General features: G+C 43.7%; 1 protein-coding gene across 8 annotated transcripts in view; it reads right to left on the minus strand.

Moving 5' to 3' along the window:
• GPM6B (glycoprotein M6B) overlaps positions 1-18,482 on the minus strand; it is a 108,267-nt gene that overhangs the window by 27,273 nt on the left and 62,512 nt on the right. For 2 of the 8 annotated variants that reach the window (XM_084508066.1, XM_084508067.1), the window contains exon 1: positions 4,169-4,244. The exons of 4 other annotated variants lie outside the window; for them this stretch is intronic. In XM_084508066.1, the coding sequence (XP_084364192.1) occupies positions 4,169-4,229 (61 nt within the window). In that variant the 5' untranslated portion in view covers positions 4,230-4,244. Of the gene's footprint in view, positions 1-4,168; positions 4,433-18,482 lie in introns of those variants that run through there. 2 more of the 8 variants (XM_084508063.1, XM_084508060.1) reach the window with 2 other exon arrangements.

Raw genomic sequence — 18,482 nt, forward strand, 5'->3', positions numbered from 1 at the left:
TCATTAAAACCTAAATCACTAAGCCTGCCAAATTATTATCCCCAGAATATAGTGTGTCCCAGATTCTCCCTGGGCTGGACCTCTTTCTACAGTTGTATTCTTCAAGGACTTATACTAAAGCAGTTATTATTTTCTGGGGATCTGAAACACCAATAAATTGTTTGAAACAGGAACAAACATGCAGTACACTAAAAATCTTTAAATGGCTTGATAGCTCTGAAAGTATCCCCTAATGCTAAGCTCATGCAGTGCACTTGAAAACTTTGGCTAATAACTATAACGTATGTTAAAAAGATGATTTTTTTTCCAATTTGCTATAATGAAAAATACATCTATTGGTGATGCATCAAAATGTCATAAGTTCACTCCACAAAATGAACTACACTAAAAGTGAAGTAAACAGCATGCTAATTCAGGCCTTTCTCAAGTCACACCCCAGTATCTCTGTTCACACTGCAAACACAGTTGCACAGTTGTGTTTAAGCAAAGTATCTTCTTCATGCTGTTGACTAGCACATACTTACCTAGTTAGAGTTTAATACTGGAAACATCGCTTTGTATTATCATGAATATAATAATTGAAGATCACAGCCCTTCCTGTGCACAAAGATGTATTTCAGGGAGTATCTTATTAGGCAACAGCCAATTAAAATGAACCATTGACACAGCTGTTGAGGTTGGCTTTCATTATTCCTAAGTATAGCAAATGCAATTTGTACATAGTATGTATCCATACAAGGAAACTATTTCCAAGTATAATAGCTTTCTTCCATGTGTAAATTGTAAATTCACTGTGGCCATCCACAGCTTTTTTTGGTTGGTTGTTTCTTGTTTGTTTGTTTTTAATCTTTTTGGTGTGTGTTTGGGGAATTTTGCAGCTTGGTAATATTCCTCTTAGTTAAATGGAAAGGGGAACTTCTTGTCTCTGCTGATGTGTATCAGGATCTATATCATTCACTGCTGATGCAAAAAGGCATTTCGTTTTTCTTATTTATTCCACCTCAGTAAATCTGCCTGCCCAGTCCTCACGTTTTGATTTAATTTAATGCCTGCAAGATAAGCCCTGTCATTTGTAATAATTTGTAAACCTTCATCTTTAAAATGCATCCAATCTGTCCTGCAGCCCTGTAAAGAATCTGCTAAACATTTTGCTTGAGTGTGCTCATGGTGTTCTCTGATAAGGGCTGCTGATATGCAATGTAAAGCTGACTTGCTTCTTATCTCCATCAACATGGGCGTTGTTCCATTTCCAATTGAAAAACTGGGGCAGCAGCCACTCATCTGGGTGCAGAGGAACAAATGCCTGATAAGCACTGAATCCAACAGCTGGGCAGTATCATTGCCTGAATCAGGCAGGGGGCTTGCAAAAATCCTTATTAAAATACAAAGCTGGATTTCACATACAATTCAGCAAACTTTGGAAATGTAAATAAGATCAATCTTTTTCATTTACCAGTCCGTAAATATTCATAAAGGCCATTAGCTTGCGTAAATTGTCTCAATTATACTGCCGTCCAAAATAGCAGGCCTTCCACATTTGCCACAGGGATGGGAAACACAAACTGGTACCTACATGACACCTCTCTCTAGTTGTGATTGTATGAGGTGCTCGAACTCAAAGCAGACCTCAGTGCCTGGGTGGTTTTGTTCCCCTGTGTTTCCCTCTGGAGTACAGGAGTTTACATAGATAGCATGCAATCGTATCCTCATTTCCTCAAAGTATTTGCATTTGGCAGTGCAAAGCACCCTGCATGTGGACCTGAATATCCAACGTGAAGTTCTCAGGATCTTTTCTTGCCCAGTTTTAGCAATAACAACATCTTCTTGTACTTGGCCATTCATTTCTGGAAGGAAGAGTTAAAATATTCTGTGACAGCTCTTCCATTGCTCCAAGCTGCTATAGTTGCCTTGCAACCACTGGACCTAGTGCATTTCATAAAGGGCAGTTACTGCAGTAAGCTCAGGTGTGATGTAAGAGGAACAAGGAGGTGTTGCAAGCCTGGCAAACTTTTCGATCAGGAGATCCAGTCCCCTTTTGAAGAGGTCAGTTGCTGTTTTGCACACCCAAACAAAGCAACAATATTTTCCAGGAAGTTTCTCCACACAAAGAAAAAGCCCATTTTTCACCACAAGGGCTGCTGGTGAAAAAGCCCTTTTGCATAAGCCTGCCATTTCCCTGAGGCACCTGATGCCTGCTGAGCCCATCTGAAACCCGGCTGGACCACGCAATCTCAGCATGCTGGAACATCTGCCCCCCAAAAGCTCTGCAGACCTCCTCCATCAGCAAGCGCTTCATGGCAGTAACTCCTCATGGGGACCTGGGCTATTTTACTACCGAAACTAAAAGTAGAATCGACTGTTTCAGCTTTCTGCATTTTAATTCGCTGTGAAACATATTTGGAAGTTAACTGAATGGAAATAAAGAGCATAATGTGGGAGACCATGTGTTACTTTCAGAAATTAAGGAACTGTCATGAACAAAGCCCCAAAGTGTTACATAAACATACCTAAGTAACATAGCCAAAGTATGAAATTATCACAGAAAAGCCAGGAAATGGTGGTGAAATTAAGATAGGAAATTCCCCAGGCTGCATCCTACAAAAACAACAGATCAACCACCTTGACTTGGTAACAGATTTACTGTTCTACATGTTGTGCTTTCACCCTTGCCAAAATAAAAAGAGAAACTATAAACTCATCCTAAACACTCTCAGCAACACATTTTGTTTTGCACAGCTGCTGACACATAAAGATAACTTTGGTTTTTATTGTCATGAGTTCTAACAGTTTAAAAGAAACTCATCAGTCATAAGAAAAGAAATCACTGTAATTTTTGAAGAATTATCTGTGAGCTCCAGGTGGTTTAATAGCCAAGATATTTAGGACATTTTGTATATTAATTACTCAAAAACTGCAGCGAGGTGGGTTACTGCCCACATACACTAATGGCTTTCAGAGTTTAATCTCTCATCAGTGGAACTCCTTTTGTGAAATCCCTAAGGGATTATGTAGTACTATGTCTAATCACTTGACAAATTTCATTTACTTGAAACTGAAGCTAGGTTTGAATTATACAAAGTGTGTAGGAGGGATCAGATTCAAAGCAGCAAAACAGAATCTGGTACCGGACAGCATCAGATTTATCATTACGTTTGTATCCAAACTGTTTAACAATAAACGAAATGATTTTCTCAGTGAAACCTATTAGTTGTGTATCAGCTGCATATGCCTATGAGATACTCAAATTGCTTACAAACAGCACACAACATAGCATGAATAGCATGAATCATGTAAAAAGGCAGTGGAGATTTTAATAATTTTGTATTATTTAGCAAAAGCCTTGTTGCTATGAGTTGTACAATAGCCTGCTACTCTATGAGGAGAGATTTATTTGGCATGAATTACATGATGCAGAAATAAAATGCTCCTTGGGTAGCTGCATCTACCCCTGAAGTTGAGCCCTCCGGACCAGAAGCACCACCTGTACCGCTGGGATGAGCAAAGCACCTCTCTCATGCACTGCCACCTCCCTTCTGCACAACGGCTACCACCAGCTTGTTTTCTCCATTAAAGAGCAATTCTTGGTGGTTAAACACATCCCGAAACCTAACACTGTGAAACTCATGGCATTATTCTCCATTTCCAGAGAGCAGAAAGATCTCAATACGAACAAAACATGCCAGAAAACACCACAGAAAATGAAAAGGAATTTAAAATTAAGAGTAGTATTTGGCAACAAGCTAGCTACAGGAAGGTAGTGTGATACTGGAGTCTCCTGGATGTTTCTATAGCTGAGGTCTCCCGCACTGCCAAGCCCCGCTACACGGCAGGTCTCGGTGGAAACGCCGGGTTTCGGCTCCAAAAAGGACACGCAAACACACAGCCACACGCTCCCTCCAAACCAAATTCACCAAAGCCTATCAAGGACGCAGCAATGACAAGAGTTCTTTTACAGAAAAAATCATTTCTGGTCCGCTCAGGAAAGGCTCAGAGCAACCGTATGCTCAGACAGACGGACAGACCGCCGCTCCATCGCCGCGCTGCCGAGCCAGCAGATGCGCTAAGGGTTTCTTGAGATCCCTTCTGAAAAGTGACCCAACTGGCCTGAACCTCTCTCAGCGCCCTCAGTGAACGGATTTAAACAGGCTATTGTTCGACCCCCGGGTACCTTTTTTCTCTTGGCTTTGTTCTGCATTTTCCTCCGCTGCAGTTTCCATGGCTGGCTTCATACCATCCACCAAAAATGCCGCCCCCCCGCCCCCCCGGCACAGGCTCTTTCTCCTCGCCTCCTTTCGCGCTCCCTTCCGTCTCCTATTGAGGGCGGCGGTGACGGAGCGCCTCTGTTCTCCCTCCCGTGGATCACAGCCCCTTCCACATCGCCCAGACTCTTGTCAGCTTCGATTTCGCTCCGCTCACTGGCCCGCCCGGCACCGTGCCAGCCACCGCTCCGCCGTACGTCACCGCCGGCCCCGGCTATAAGAGAGCCCCCTGCACCCCTTCCCCGCTCCCTGGCATAGGGGAACCGCTCCCCTGCAGCGAGCGATGGGGAGGGGAGAGGAGGGTGAGGAAGAAAGGAGCCCCCCCTCGTCGCCTTGGAGGGGAGCGCAGGCCGGGGCACAGCCGCAGGGCTCGCTTTCCCGTGGGACCCTGTCACCACGCCGCGCATTTTGATTTATTCCGCACGCCCCCTGCCCTTGTGAGGGACGGGGGGCGAGGGGTCGGCACCGCTTGTTTGCTCCCCTGGCTGAGTGAGTCCCGCTCACATGAGGCAAAAGCACGTAGGGGAGAAGCATACGAGCAAGGGTGCCTGTATCTGTAAGAAAAATCTAAATTCTTTCTCCGACTCGTGAGCACAATGGAAAAAAAAATCATATAAAAATCACAGCAGGCAGAAAGGAGACAAGCTGAAGTGACCTAAAACGTGTGTGCAATACTGTAAAGGATGAAATGTTGAAAAAAACACAGCTTGGGGTTATAAAAGGATGCCTGCCATTTGAGACCTAAAGCTACGCATAGAAACGAGTGCATCGTCGCCGCGAAGGCCGGGTGCGATGGCTGCCCTCCATGCAGCACAGCCCATGGCATGGCACCAAACTGGCTCTGCACAAAGCAAAACCAGGCCGTGGCCATGCTGCTCCGTACAGGGCCACCTCAGGTGTTCCCCAGCCTGCTCTGGGGAGCCAACATGCACACGGGTGTTATTCAGCATCCAAATCCCAAGCCTACACATCCAAGGCACAGTACTGAGGCTCACGAGCCTTGCCCACCACTCTGCTCATCTCAGTGGCCTGTGGCGTGCCATGCTGCACAGGGTGGCTGTGCCCAAATGTACCCCTCGCTGTGTGCAGGGTTACGGAGCAACCAAGAAGCGATGGGCTTTTTGTAATCTGGCAGGTTTCAGCACTTTTGAGCCCCTGCGGCAGATCCTGCAGGCTGCAAAAGCGCCAAGAAGATTCAGCGAATGCTGAAGATGTTAAAACCTACACGCTGCATGTTCCATATAGCGCATTCAACCAAGAGAGTGGGAAGAGGGAAGCAGGCCAAGGATTTGTAGCTGCAATTCAGCCTTTTCTGACTGAAGTTACTACACCCACAATTTTGCTGTGCATTTTTATTTCTATAGATGTCTAGTGAAAAGCACAAAAAACCTCAGACCCTTTAGAGAAAGTTCCCTTCATTTGCAAGAAAGCAGTGCACAAATCTCCTCCCTCACCAGTGTCACCACAGCAGCAGCTGAGCAGTAATGCCCAAAACAAAGTAACAAGCACATCATGCCCCAACCCCATTGCCAAGAGGTCTTGTGCTCCTCACCCATCCTAAGACTTCACAGCACAGCACCAAAACTTGATGCTAGGCATTTGCCTAAAAACCTTTCTTGAAGTCCAGGAAGAGTCTGTGCTTGAAGCTCACATCTCAACAGAATGTCTTATGAGCAGGATGAAGCTAATTTGTAGAGGAGATGAAGTTTCCACAGGAACCCTTGTGCAAGGCTCTTGCAGGTAATCAAATCAGCAGCCCCAGCAGAAACCTCACCCCCCATGCAAGGTTTATTTCGCCAGCCTGCTATAACACACACACATCAGTCCATAGACACTAAAATCCCTGCCCCAACGAGACCATGTAATGCAAACATGCTCCTTCAAGGAAGCAGCTGAATGGTGAAAACACAGGTGACATATTTCCTGTGTTGCTTTAACCCATTACGAAATATTTTTCAAATTCTGCAGTCAGCAAGGAAAAAGAATTTGGGATAATGATTATGCAAAGTAAACCTTCTATAAAGTGTGTTTCTTTCTACCATTTACCATCCGTAAGATTGAAAATACATAGCAAACACACCCTACTTGCTGGAAGTCACATTGATTTTAGCCATTGGTCAAAGCAATTGACTGCTCCTGACACTGAAATTCCTTTCTTGGAACTTCTCATCATTCAGTCTGTGCTTCTGGAAGCTCACAGCTGTGACAGGCTACACCTTGGGTTGTTAATGACCTTCACTCACTTTGGAAGGTAAAACAATTAAAGGATTGAAACCTCACTTCTGACTGCCCCGAGTTACAAAAACCCTGTTCAGAAAATAATCTGATAGCTCTAACATTAATATTCCAAAGTAGTATAAATGCACAGAAAATACAACTGTTACCTGGAACTTCCTTTCTTTAAGTAGAAAGTACATTCAATGAATCTTTGGTTCTGTCCTTGGAAGAAACCCTTTACATGTACCAAACCCCTTTCTCTCGGTCACTGACACCTACTCCTTCAAACAACTGCATGCTTTCCCTCTGCCAAGCAGATTTTGTTGGGCAGGCTCAGGACTTTTTAAGCATGACAGAACTAAGAAGCCAGGAGAATATTTTCCCCTACTTTCTCTTAGGATAATCCCTTCAGCAAACCAGCAATACAAAAGTAAGAGCATGGTACCAAAACTCCTGGAGACCCTGAAACGAAGACTTCAGAGGCCATCAACCTAAACTATTCAGAGGCATTAATTCTACTAAATCATCCTCTAAAAGCTCTAAGTGATGCATGATTGCACTGTTCTCCCCCACTGTTTACTGCTTTCCAGGTTGCTGGAATGTATGATGGGTTTTATGTACTTATCATCTTAAGTAATTTCTTAATCTTACTCCTTGTCCCCCCATTGGTAAGCACAGCAGACAGAACAAACCATAGGCTATTTCCTCCAGTGCTAACACAAGCGTGGATCTTGCACATCACATGTTAATCTCAGCAAGTTCTCTCCTCCATCACCCCCTCTCCAAATCAGATATATCATTCTCATAATGCATGATCAAACCAGGAGACATATGCCTATGACAAAATGGCAAAAGACAATGACACAAAGGTGGAAAATAACAAAAGATAAAAAACAAGCAATCAAACAAACAAAACAACAACAACAAAAAAACAAACACGTTTGAAGACTGAGAAGACTGATACTTAACAAAAACCTGCTGTACCAACCAGGCTCATTTAGATAACGAGTGACCAGGAAAGGTAGCTAGTTACATTTTAGTTCAGCCCAGCATTTTGTTTGCAGACCAAAATAAAAACGAAAATGAGGAGAAGGGCAGAGCAGCAAGGGATTCTGCTGCTAAAGCACATGTCCTTGGGGAAAATCATTCAGACTTGGGGAAAGTAATTCAGAATCCTGACAGACAACACAGCTAAAACGTACAGCCAGACCCCATGAAGAACAGCAATGGAGCAAAATATGAGAAGGCACTGCAGACCAAGTGACACTCACTACAAAATAGCATTAAAGAGGTTTTAATCTATTTTATCTAGCTTAAAAATAAAAAATAAAAATAAATCACATTTAATCATTTTGCTCAGTCAAGTAAAGCACTACAATTGCATGGGTTAAAATGATATTAAAAATCCAATTCCATTCATGTGTCAATTCTATCAAACATCTATCTTTAATGTCACTGAATCTAGTTTACATTCCTGAAGGCTAAAGAACTCTATCATAAGCTAGGGAAAATTCTTTAGGTTTAAGGAGATGAGCACGTTTTTGCCATTTCTACAAAACCTTCACAGAGCTGTAATAAAGAGTGTTCCCAGATAGTTCAAGAACAATTTCAGATCATCCTATGAGATTTGAGATTCTGAAGTTAAAATTCAGAGGCTGTTCCTCAGACCACAGTGACGTATTCCAAACAACTAATTTTAAAGACACTTGTAGCGTGCATGTTTTAGAAAATATGTAAAAATATTCAAGAGAAGGAACAAATACACATACAGCCACTTGGTGCATCTCAGTATAACTGCTCACAGTCAGACCTGTTTTAGAGCAGTTACCTAGGCTTGAGTATAAAATCCACTCTGAATGCTCATGCAAAAGCCAGCAAATTTTCCATGTGGATGAAATTAAAGCATGAAAACAGGCTTTTAGTTGTGCAGCGGTCAAGTACCTGGCAACTACTTAAAAAAAAAAAAGTCTGGGACCCATTCTTCAGACATATTAGATTACTAGGAAAATGAAATCCTAATTAGTGATCTCATGAACAAATAATGGTGGAAAGAAACTGCACTTTTACCACATCACAAAATACAGACTATTAAAAAAATATGAGCCTGCACTGCAGTTTAGGGATCTCAGTCTTGGATTTCAGTGCAGGGGCAAAACTGAAGACTTAAGCATGGAGAGTAGTTATCTTTGCAACCTAAGGAAATGCTGAATTCAACGATGCAGGTGATCCAGGAAGATGAGTAGAGCTTAACAGTGTGAAGGTGCCAGTCCTGTGACCCCTTTCATGAAGCCACGTGAAGATGGCAATGCCTGCTGCCAAGCTAAACGCCTGGCAGCAAGCAGGCAGGCAAAGGAGATGTTGTTCGGTTGTTGGGTTTCATGCATTTCTCTGGCTGGCCTGCTAGCTTCCAGCTGGACTGCAGCTTTGGCCCATTGCAATCATCATCACTGGGGAGAATCATAGGCAGGAAACGGCCTGAACCAGAATGCAGATGGATGGCTTTATTTGGAACATAAAGGAAAAAAAGAATACCTTAAAGACTGAATAGGTGGTTCTAAATAGCTTTTCCAGTAGCTAAGCCTTGGACAGTCTCAAGACCTAGTCTCAAAAAATAATCAAATGGCAGAGATGTGAAAGCTACCAAAGACAAAAGCCCAAAGAGCTATAATCAAGGTCAAAACGAAAGCAAAAGTAGATGATGTTCTTATAAGCAGCTGGAAAATCCATTTCTGCTTATGAGAGGCAGGCAATAACATGTAAGTAATTTAAAAAATGATATATATTTGCTAGTTATTATTTCTTTATCCAAAGTAATGGCTTTAAAACACTTTTTTTTTTTTTTTTTTTTGGGGGGGGGGGAGGGGAGGGAGAATGGGGGTGAGTAAGAACTGTAGTCATTTGAAAACAGACTGGAAAAAAATAATTCAGAACCCTGAGAGATAGAACATGGGAATCTCAACCACACTGAAGACTTTTGGGGAAAAGCAATAGAAATAAAAAAGGCTACATTTGAAATTAACCTGGAAGTAACATCACCTCCTGCACTCCTCTGGTGCACAAGTGCCTAGAACAGCACCACGCTCTTGCTGAGCCAGAGCCGGAACCATGCTGACAAACTGGAGCCCATTTACACAACAGCTGGTAGAGCACAGAAATGTAGAAACAGTTCAGTGAAGAATTAAGAGAAACTAGGAAAATCCTCCGTACACAGAATAGAAATAAATATTAAGAAGGGAAAAACCACTTTAACATAATTAAAAGAGGATGCACTTGAAAGGGAAAACTCTGACTAAATTTCAGGCAAACTTCCTGACATCAAACAAGCCTCTAAAGGAAGCAATGAAATCTTCTCCCCTATGGGACTTTTAAAACCAGTACACAGAAATGTAATGGATATTCTGAAGAGATGAGAGACTGGCTGCACATACTGCCTGCTGTAATAGACATTCAAATCATATTACAGGCTGGGCAGGTATCACCTCATAGTCACTCACATCCTTCAAACAGTGAAAACAAGTGCAGTCACATCCTTACTCTCACGCATTCCCGGGATTTAGCAGACACCACCTGGGGATGACAAAGACTATGAAAAAAACAAAAGCAAAAGACAACCCAATATTTCTTTCAGAAGCAGCTTTCATTCAGCATGCACCATTCAGAGCACCAGCCCTGACAGTCATCCTCAGCTTCTCCTCCAGCTCAACAATTTCATGGCAGCATGCAGAGCTCCCTACAAGTGTAATGTATGGCAGGTTTCAAATGCTTTAAATTTAAAATTAGGCAGCAAACCCAGGCATTGAGTTATTTGATCATACATATATTTTCCATTCATGCAGCAGCAACATCCTCACATACATAACTAATATATGAAGCCCTTGAACGGTGCTTCAAACACTTTTATGATTCCTCCATCACTTTAAGGGCTAGGTTCTTTATTTTGGCACACATCTCACCTTTTTTGTGCTCTCTGTCACCTTCACAACAGAGGGGCGGGGGTTCTCAGCTGTCATTTCTGCTTCTTTATCCCTCTGCCTTGAGCCATGCATTCAGCAGCTGGAATGCTGCAGTGCAGCAGGAAACTGATACACTCGCATCCTTTGTCTTCACCCCCTTAATTCTGTGCCTAGAGGACAATCCAACCTACTCCTCTTTTGCTGTGAACCCTTTCCTCCAATTCTGTTGTCAAATCCTGCTGCCATCTCAGAAGACTAACAAGAATTCGTTAATACTTGGACATACTGAAATAGCATCGTAGATGTTTAAGTCACACTTGCTACCATACCTACATTAATGTCTCTTGTGCATGTAAGAGAGCTATTTCTATTGGAGTTGTAGAAGGTAGCATAGGTATCATTATAACACATTCCTGCTAACAAACTGCTTAGTCTTAAAACACAAAAGTTTGCAACAGAATCAGTATTGGGAGGCTATGAGTTGATTTCTTTCCCCACTATCTATAAATAAATTGAAACTTCACTGAGTTCAGCCTTGACACAAACTTATTCTTCTGCTCCACAAAGTTGGATTTCATCAGACAATCCTGTGTTAACTTTACATCCAGTTCTGATTTTGAAAATTGCCCTCCCACTCTTTGCATAGACTTCAGCATCCCACCTACAATCTCTCATCTATTCAGTGCTCGTTTTGTTCTTCAGTCTTGGCCTCAGTCCAGTCTTTTCACAAAGCGTGGAAAAAGCAGAGAAGTATAAAGGCGCACAAAACCCGCCTGCTCCCCAAAAAGAAACAGAGGCACTCATTATAAAACATACCCCACATTGGAGGGGTGTGGGGAGAGACAGGGGTGAAGATGCCTCCTGAATTTCCTGAGGGGTAGCATGCAGAATTCATATGGATATGTGTGTATGTAAGAAACCATACGTATTTGTATAAATACATGCATAAAGAAAGCACATTTCTGTTGAGCAGAAAACCTTATCACTATCATTAGAACTACAGTGAAGAGCAAAAATCAATTTACAGAGCCATGAAGGAGGCTTTTCCCCAGTCTCTTCCAGAGAAAGGCTGGAGAGCACCAATAGAGGTCCCTGCTCCCCCCTGTGTAGGACTTCTTTGCTTCTCTTGCTCCAGGCAGAGAGGACTGTGTGATCCCAAGTCAGACCAGAGTTTGTGGCAGAGCTGAGCCATAAGGTGAGAGCACTGACTGAGAGCCCCCACCGCATGCTCACCTCAGCATCCCGGGCTGAGACTGGCCCCACCAACACTGGTCTCAGCCACTCCTCACTCCAAGACACTCATGGATTATTGGGCAGTCACACATCAATGCTTTAGAAAAATGCACCTAATCCAGCAGTCAAAATGTTGACATAAAAGAAAGCATCAGTGTAATGTCTGGTACGAGGTATTCAGTGTCTAAAGTTTCAGCATTTTGTAAGTCACCTACCATAGCTGTGTTGCTGCTACTGAAAATTCCCATTCCAGTGCAATTAAACTGTACTTTGGGAAGGATCCTGGCCTGGTTATGTTTTGTGGCCATGGACAGCCTGTTGAATTGCAAATATATCTTCTGTTCTCATACAAGACACTGGTCATGAAGCCCTTGGTTAAGACGCCAACTAAAGGCTTCCCAATTAATCCCCACACTCTTTGCGAGTGCAGATATTCTCATTAGGAGAGCGGCAGGACATTAACAAGTTCCACTTTGAGGGTGTCCAATTAACTCATCCGCTAAATATGTGCCAGGCAACTCCAACCAGCCCAGCTTTCCCAATCCACTCTTTTAGCAGCCCCAAATTGGGAGCCCGGTCATGTATAACGCAAGGGCTCTTTCTGCACTCCACAAAGCCTTTGAGACGGCCACTGGTGGGCAACAAACGGCGGCCCCTGAAGTGTTTAACAGGGCTTTCACTGGCGCGCTCAGAAAGTTAAGTGTGCACTCAGGGAGCTCGATGAAATGAAAAAACACCCACCCTCCACCTCATAAACAGCACAGGACTTAACCTGCCAACAAGGAGCGTTTGGGGCTCCGTCTGGATCATGTCATGCCTCCATTTTGCCGAATCTTGGTGGTGGGTGATCCTGCATACAAAGCGGGCTCTGAGACAAAAGCGCTATAGGGTGAGCTAAGGACAAAGTAGCAGCTCTCAGCCTGAATTCCCAGAGAGCTGTCAAGCAAAATCCCTTTGCCAAGGCAGGATTATTCCCCACAGTATACATTTCCAACACTTTGTCTCCCCTCAGTTTTAGGCATGGTGAGCTGGGGGCCTCTGGGTGGCCTAGCGGTGGAGCTGCCCGGTGGCACAGCCATTTTCCACAGCCTTGGGATGTTTCAAAGCTTGACACAAAGGTGGGCTGACACAAAGGCCAGTGGTGGCCTCACATGGCCAGGCTCCATCGGCAGCCCACAGAGGAGCAGCTCCTCCAAAATGAGCTGGGGCTGGATCCCTGACTCTGGATCCTCAGGTCCTGCTACACTGGGCCCTTCCAAAAACCACCCAGACCCTCTTCTGAGAGACCCTGCCCTGACACTGCCTAGTCACATCCCTGCTTTCCAGTTTCTTTCCAAACACAACATTCATTTGGTTAAGTAGCTCAACGCCATAATTTCGGCACTTTGTCATGAGTCAGAGTGAAATTCATTTAGCATCTAGTTTCCTCGACCTGTTCCTCGCGTCATTCCCATCCCACTTTATTTCTGTTCTCTAGGTTTCAGCACATTTGTAACGGTCCCTCTTGCACTCAGAGCTTCCCAAGTGTAAACACTAAGCATCATCATCATGTGTCTTCTCTGGAGACCCTTGCATTAGCAATACAAAGCAGCACTTGAGTATTTTTGCTCTCAGTAGTACTATAGACACATCATACATCTCTCATCACCACTCCTGACTCCCAAAGTGCCATCATCTGCTCCACTGCTCTGTGCCATTTGGAGAGGAAAAGGATGGAGCTAAGGGACCTGCCAAAAGGAAAAGGGATGGCTATACAGAAAAAAAAATACTTGAAAAAAAAAGGAGAAAAGCACAAGGCAGAAACAACAGACAGGCCTCTGGCTAAGATGTTCTCTTTGGTCTGTAGGAGAAACTGTGTTTCTGTATCAGAAAATGTACTCTGGCAAGTGTGTGCCCACTGTCCTGAAGGTGACCGAAGGCAGGTTTCTCAACAGGGACAGAGGTCTCCCCCTCACTGCAGTTCACAGTCTTTCCCACAGGCTGCAGAAGATCTCAGCTTCTTAAGCCTAACCAAAACCAACCAGTCCCATCTGCCTGTTCATAAGTTTAGCAATATAGCTAAGAAACTGAAGACCAACCTCCACTTTAAAAGTATTTCTAAGGAAATAATTTCAGCCATGGTCCTCAGCAGTATTTAAACTAATTGTTTCTTTGATCGTAGCATGTATTTCTATTACAGATGGAACATCACCAGATTGCAAATGCAATCAAAAGCCCATTTTCTTGGTTTAATTCACCATTAGTATACGGCAGGTTTATAGAGCCAAACAAACAGCTAGAGCTAAAAATCTCATTGCCATTTCAAACCGTTTCCAAGCAAATATCATAGCAACATTACCAGAACCTCGAGATTGTTTAATCCCAAATTCTCTACATTAAAATAACAGCAGCTCCTGTTAAAAAAACTAATTTAGTCTTCTTGGGTAAGCTGAGCATCTCCCCAGCGCCAAACCAAGAGGGTCAGACACCTGAGCCCAAACCCACAATTGAAAGCTCTCTTAATGACTCTAGGGAGGAAGAAAAAGGAAAAGCTAAGCTTTTAGATATATATATACCACAAAGTGTTTAAAAAGAGCAGCGCTTATAGATTTTTAATACACGCCAAACACCGATGCTCGCTTTTCTCTTCATGCAGACAGGCTGGGCTGAGGAGGTGAGGCTGCCCCAGCGGGGGGGTCCCAGCAGGGCAGGGGGCAGCGGGCGCCCATGGGAACCCACCCGGCCCCTGGGCCAGGGGGCTTCACGGGTGACCGGGCTCGTCAGCCCCATTCAGCCCCGTGTACAATGGGGCACGGCCGCATGCCCGTAATGCGGGGCCTCCCCTTGCCCCCCGCTTTTATCATCCTTCATATCTTGGCGATGACACGGCTGAAAGGGCTTCTGATGGGAAATGTGCTTCGAATTAGCATATTTCCCCCGCCGTACAATGGAGGCATTAAGCTGCTGCGTTTTGAAAGTCTAAACAAAAGCAGCCCGGGCTGTTTTTAGCAGCGCTGTTTGAAGTTTTAATCCCTCCCTCTCTCCCAGTTTGCAAGCATATTTAACAAATTTTCACTCTTTCTGAAAAGAAGAAAGTGCAGCCGATAAAATCTTTTTAGCAAATTATATTATTTGATACATTTCAGAAAACAAACAAACAAACAAAAAAAAACCAACAACAATAAAAGAAGGCCACTCTTTCAATGTAGCAAAGAGCAACATCAGCTCCATGCTGTGCTTTCACCAAAGTACACACTGGAGGTGCCCCAAGCATTGGGGCAGACCCCACCATGGAGGATTTCCAAGCTAAAAGACATTCACACAGCCCAGTATAAAGCCACGTGGGCTCCTGTACCCACAGCTCAATTTCCCTTGTACCACAGGCATGATGCTGAAAATACCAGTTTTCTACGACAAATTAAACTGCTATACTGCAGGGAGAAAAAAAAAGCCACCCCTCTCCTGGGGTTACCCTTTGGCTTAACTTGAGGGTTATGAAGAGCAGACCTAAATCTCAGACACAAACCCCTTTATGAAACAGCTTCAAATTAGAAATTGAAAACCTATCTACCAGGAGAAGCAGGGCAGGGGGGAAGGAGATGGAAATGACTCTAATTCAGCACAGGGCAAAGCACTTCTATATCAAAACATCCTTGGGAGACAACTACCAGGGGAACAGATCCACCTCAGCTCTGTGTGTCTGGCTGGGATGGCTCATTAGCACAGCAGGGCAATTAGGCAGCCGGTTGGTGGCTTTCTTGGTAATGAAGAAGCATGGCTGCCTCCCTCCTCTCCTATGTAAAACAGAATTTTCTCCAGGAGGAAGATTTAAGATTACAGATTACATGGTCATTAAAAAAAAAAAAAAAAAAGATTTCCAAGGTATTTATGTAATCTTCTATATGCGGCACAGCTAAGAACAAAAATCACGCTCCTTAACAGCATGAGAATAGAGCAGAAAATCAGAATGCCAATGAGATCCCAGGCATCTTGCAAGTGAGGTAGATCTAAAAACTGTTCAGAAAAAAAGCCTGTGAAGCCTGGGATGCAGCCTTTAGAAAGCATCTCACAGAAGAAATGCCTTCTTTGTTCAGACTCTCCTGTTCCTCAGGAGGTTTTCCTGAGGATTAGGATCCATCTCCACTCCTTGCTTCCCTTCATGGTAAGGCTCAAGATACTCAACAGTCTGCACACGAGCAGATCTCTCTCAAGCATCTATTTGTACCTGTTCGTGTGCCAAGTGGTCCCTGCAGTGCCATGCTTCCTCCCGTTGGGTGCCAGCCCAGTGGCTTTTGCATCACCTAGTGTAGGAGGGGTGTTTCAGTTTATTTCCGCCATAAACAAAGAGTTCCTGGTGCTTTTCCCTTTGGTAAGCTTTTTCATCATCTCTCATAGACACACATTCACTTCAACAATATTGTCGCTGCACTCGGGGGCACAAGTGTGTTGATGATGATTTTCTGATCTAAGGGGTTAAAGAAATCTGATTGAAGAATACTGCACATTATTTGGCAGCGTTTCTCTACTACCACCTCTGAATTATCTCTAAATGCTGGACACACGTTTTTCCAAGCTTTAAGAAAATTCATAACTTGGTATAAAAAAAGTGGACAAGACCTCCTCATGCCACCACAGAAAGGCCTTATGCAAAACAAAAAGAGAAAGGATTTCTGATGGATTTCCGAGGCCTTTTTTTAGCTATTAATAGAGTAATAAAGCAACCTTTGCAGGAGACAGAGGAATTAAAGACCAAAGTGGAAATGGGTTTTCTCTCTCATAAAAGGATGAGCAGAGCTTTACTTTGCAAGAACTCTTTTTGAGATGGGTCCTCTGGAAGCGTTCAATTGACTGCCATGACAGCCTGGCACAGAGTTAAATAAAAAAATTTTCAGCTCCATTTACAAATGGAGGTATTTGCACCATGACAATTCTTACAAGTCACAAAAAGGCAGCAAAAGAAGTGTCCACTGAAAAGGTCCAGTGAACTCAGAAATGAGATTTTAGGCTTCTTGGGGAGAGGGTGTATCAACTGAAACCTTAGGTAAAATAGTCACATAACTGAATTTAGATCCAGAAAAGAGAAGACTAAGAAAAAAAACCTCCAATGATAATAAGATATTAAATCTCACTTGTGGAACTTCTCATCAGGACAGCTGGGGTGAAGAGAAGGAAGGAAGTAAAAGGAGACAGAGCAGGGTAAAACAGCACATATTATGTTGCAAATGCCCCAAGGATGCTCGATCACAATACTTTGCCCATCAAGTACACATTCTCAAATTCTAGTTATTTTTCATATTCAATAGATTCAGACAAATAATAAATATACTGCACATCCCGCCATCCGCCGTGGCACGCTGGCACCAGACAGCACCCCACAAACAATGGCACCACTCTTCCTTTCAGAAAGCCCCAGAAAGGGCGCTCTGTATTCTCTTGTGATGTGACATGTTTTTACAGGTCAGATCACTGCAGGGTATTGAACCTTGACACTACTCCTACCAAAGGTTCACTTGTTTTTTCTCAGACCTCAACAGGTACGATATCTAAGCTAAAATAAAAACCACACTTATTGCATTCATTTTGACATCATGAGTCACTATCTTGCAGAAACAAAACTATCTTATCACCTCGACATTGAGTAAGTGTTATTAACTTTTCCAGTATCCCACCTACTGCTATTTTCTTCTGTGCAAGCGAACAACATACAAGTATCTCAGAATATGTTTCACGCTTCAGCTTGCAGTGAGAAGAGAAAGCCACAGAAAATGTTCAGGACATGCTATGCCTGCTCCTCCAGGCAGAAATAGTTTCTGTTCTTCTATATTAATCTCACAAAAACAACCCCCCAAACTACTGGCACTCAAAAAGAGATTGATTTGCTACAAAGTGGGATGAGTCCCTCACGTTTCCCTTCCTGTCCTTTTAACTCAGCCTAGCAAAATTGTCTTCCTGGATTGTTACTAATTTTACTGCTTTCTAAACACTTCCCTCATGGGGGGAATCTGGCTGAAGGTATCAAGTTAAGGCAGAGATGATCTTCAGGCTATGGTAGAAGTTTGTGAGTCTGAAATTTCTGCTCTAAATGTAAGATTCCCCAGCTCTCAGTCAGACACATACCCATATGTTACAGCACCCTGGGCTCTCACGGCTGTCCCGGGATAGAGGACCAGACCCCCATAGAATAGCAGACCCCCTTAAAATCAAGGCTGAAGAGCTGGGAACACCAAGTACTGGAGCTGGGCCACCAATCACATCAAGACCAAGGCAAGCCCTATGCTGCTGGCTGCGTACCATAGTGCTGACGATAACTCTATCTCTTCTGGCTTAGTCGTGCTCACTACTGACGTGAATTTTAGATGCTGTGGCACAGGCTTACAGGTGTCTGAAGGACTGCAGGGATAACGATGCAAGTTGGCATGGAGCAGGGTGAGGAAGAGAAGGAAGTGCTTCCTCACATTTCATCCTACGCAGGGCTGGGCAGAGCTCAAGCCAAGTTCCTAGGCAGTTTCACATGTCCCAGGCGTACTGCAGGGGCTGATCCCACACTGGGGAGGAGAGGAATATCCTGTGCCCAACTATAGGGAGGCTTCCTCACAGATATGTAGCTCTGAAGTGTATCAACTCCAGAAAGACTCGAGTGCCTGCATGCTTAAGAGCACAGAAATCCTCCTCTCTCCAAAAGCCATACTCCTCTTTATTTCCTACCTACAATATATTTGTAATGTCACATCACGATGGATGTTGACAAAATTTCATGTCTGCTAAATGTTTCAAAGAAAAAGGGTTTGGGACTTCCTACAAAACAAACACACACACACAAAAACAAACAAACAAACAACAC

Source organism: Aythya ferina (genome assembly GCF_964211825.1).
Source record: "Aythya ferina genome assembly, chromosome: 1".
NCBI lineage: Eukaryota > Metazoa > Chordata > Aves > Anseriformes > Anatidae > Aythya > Aythya ferina.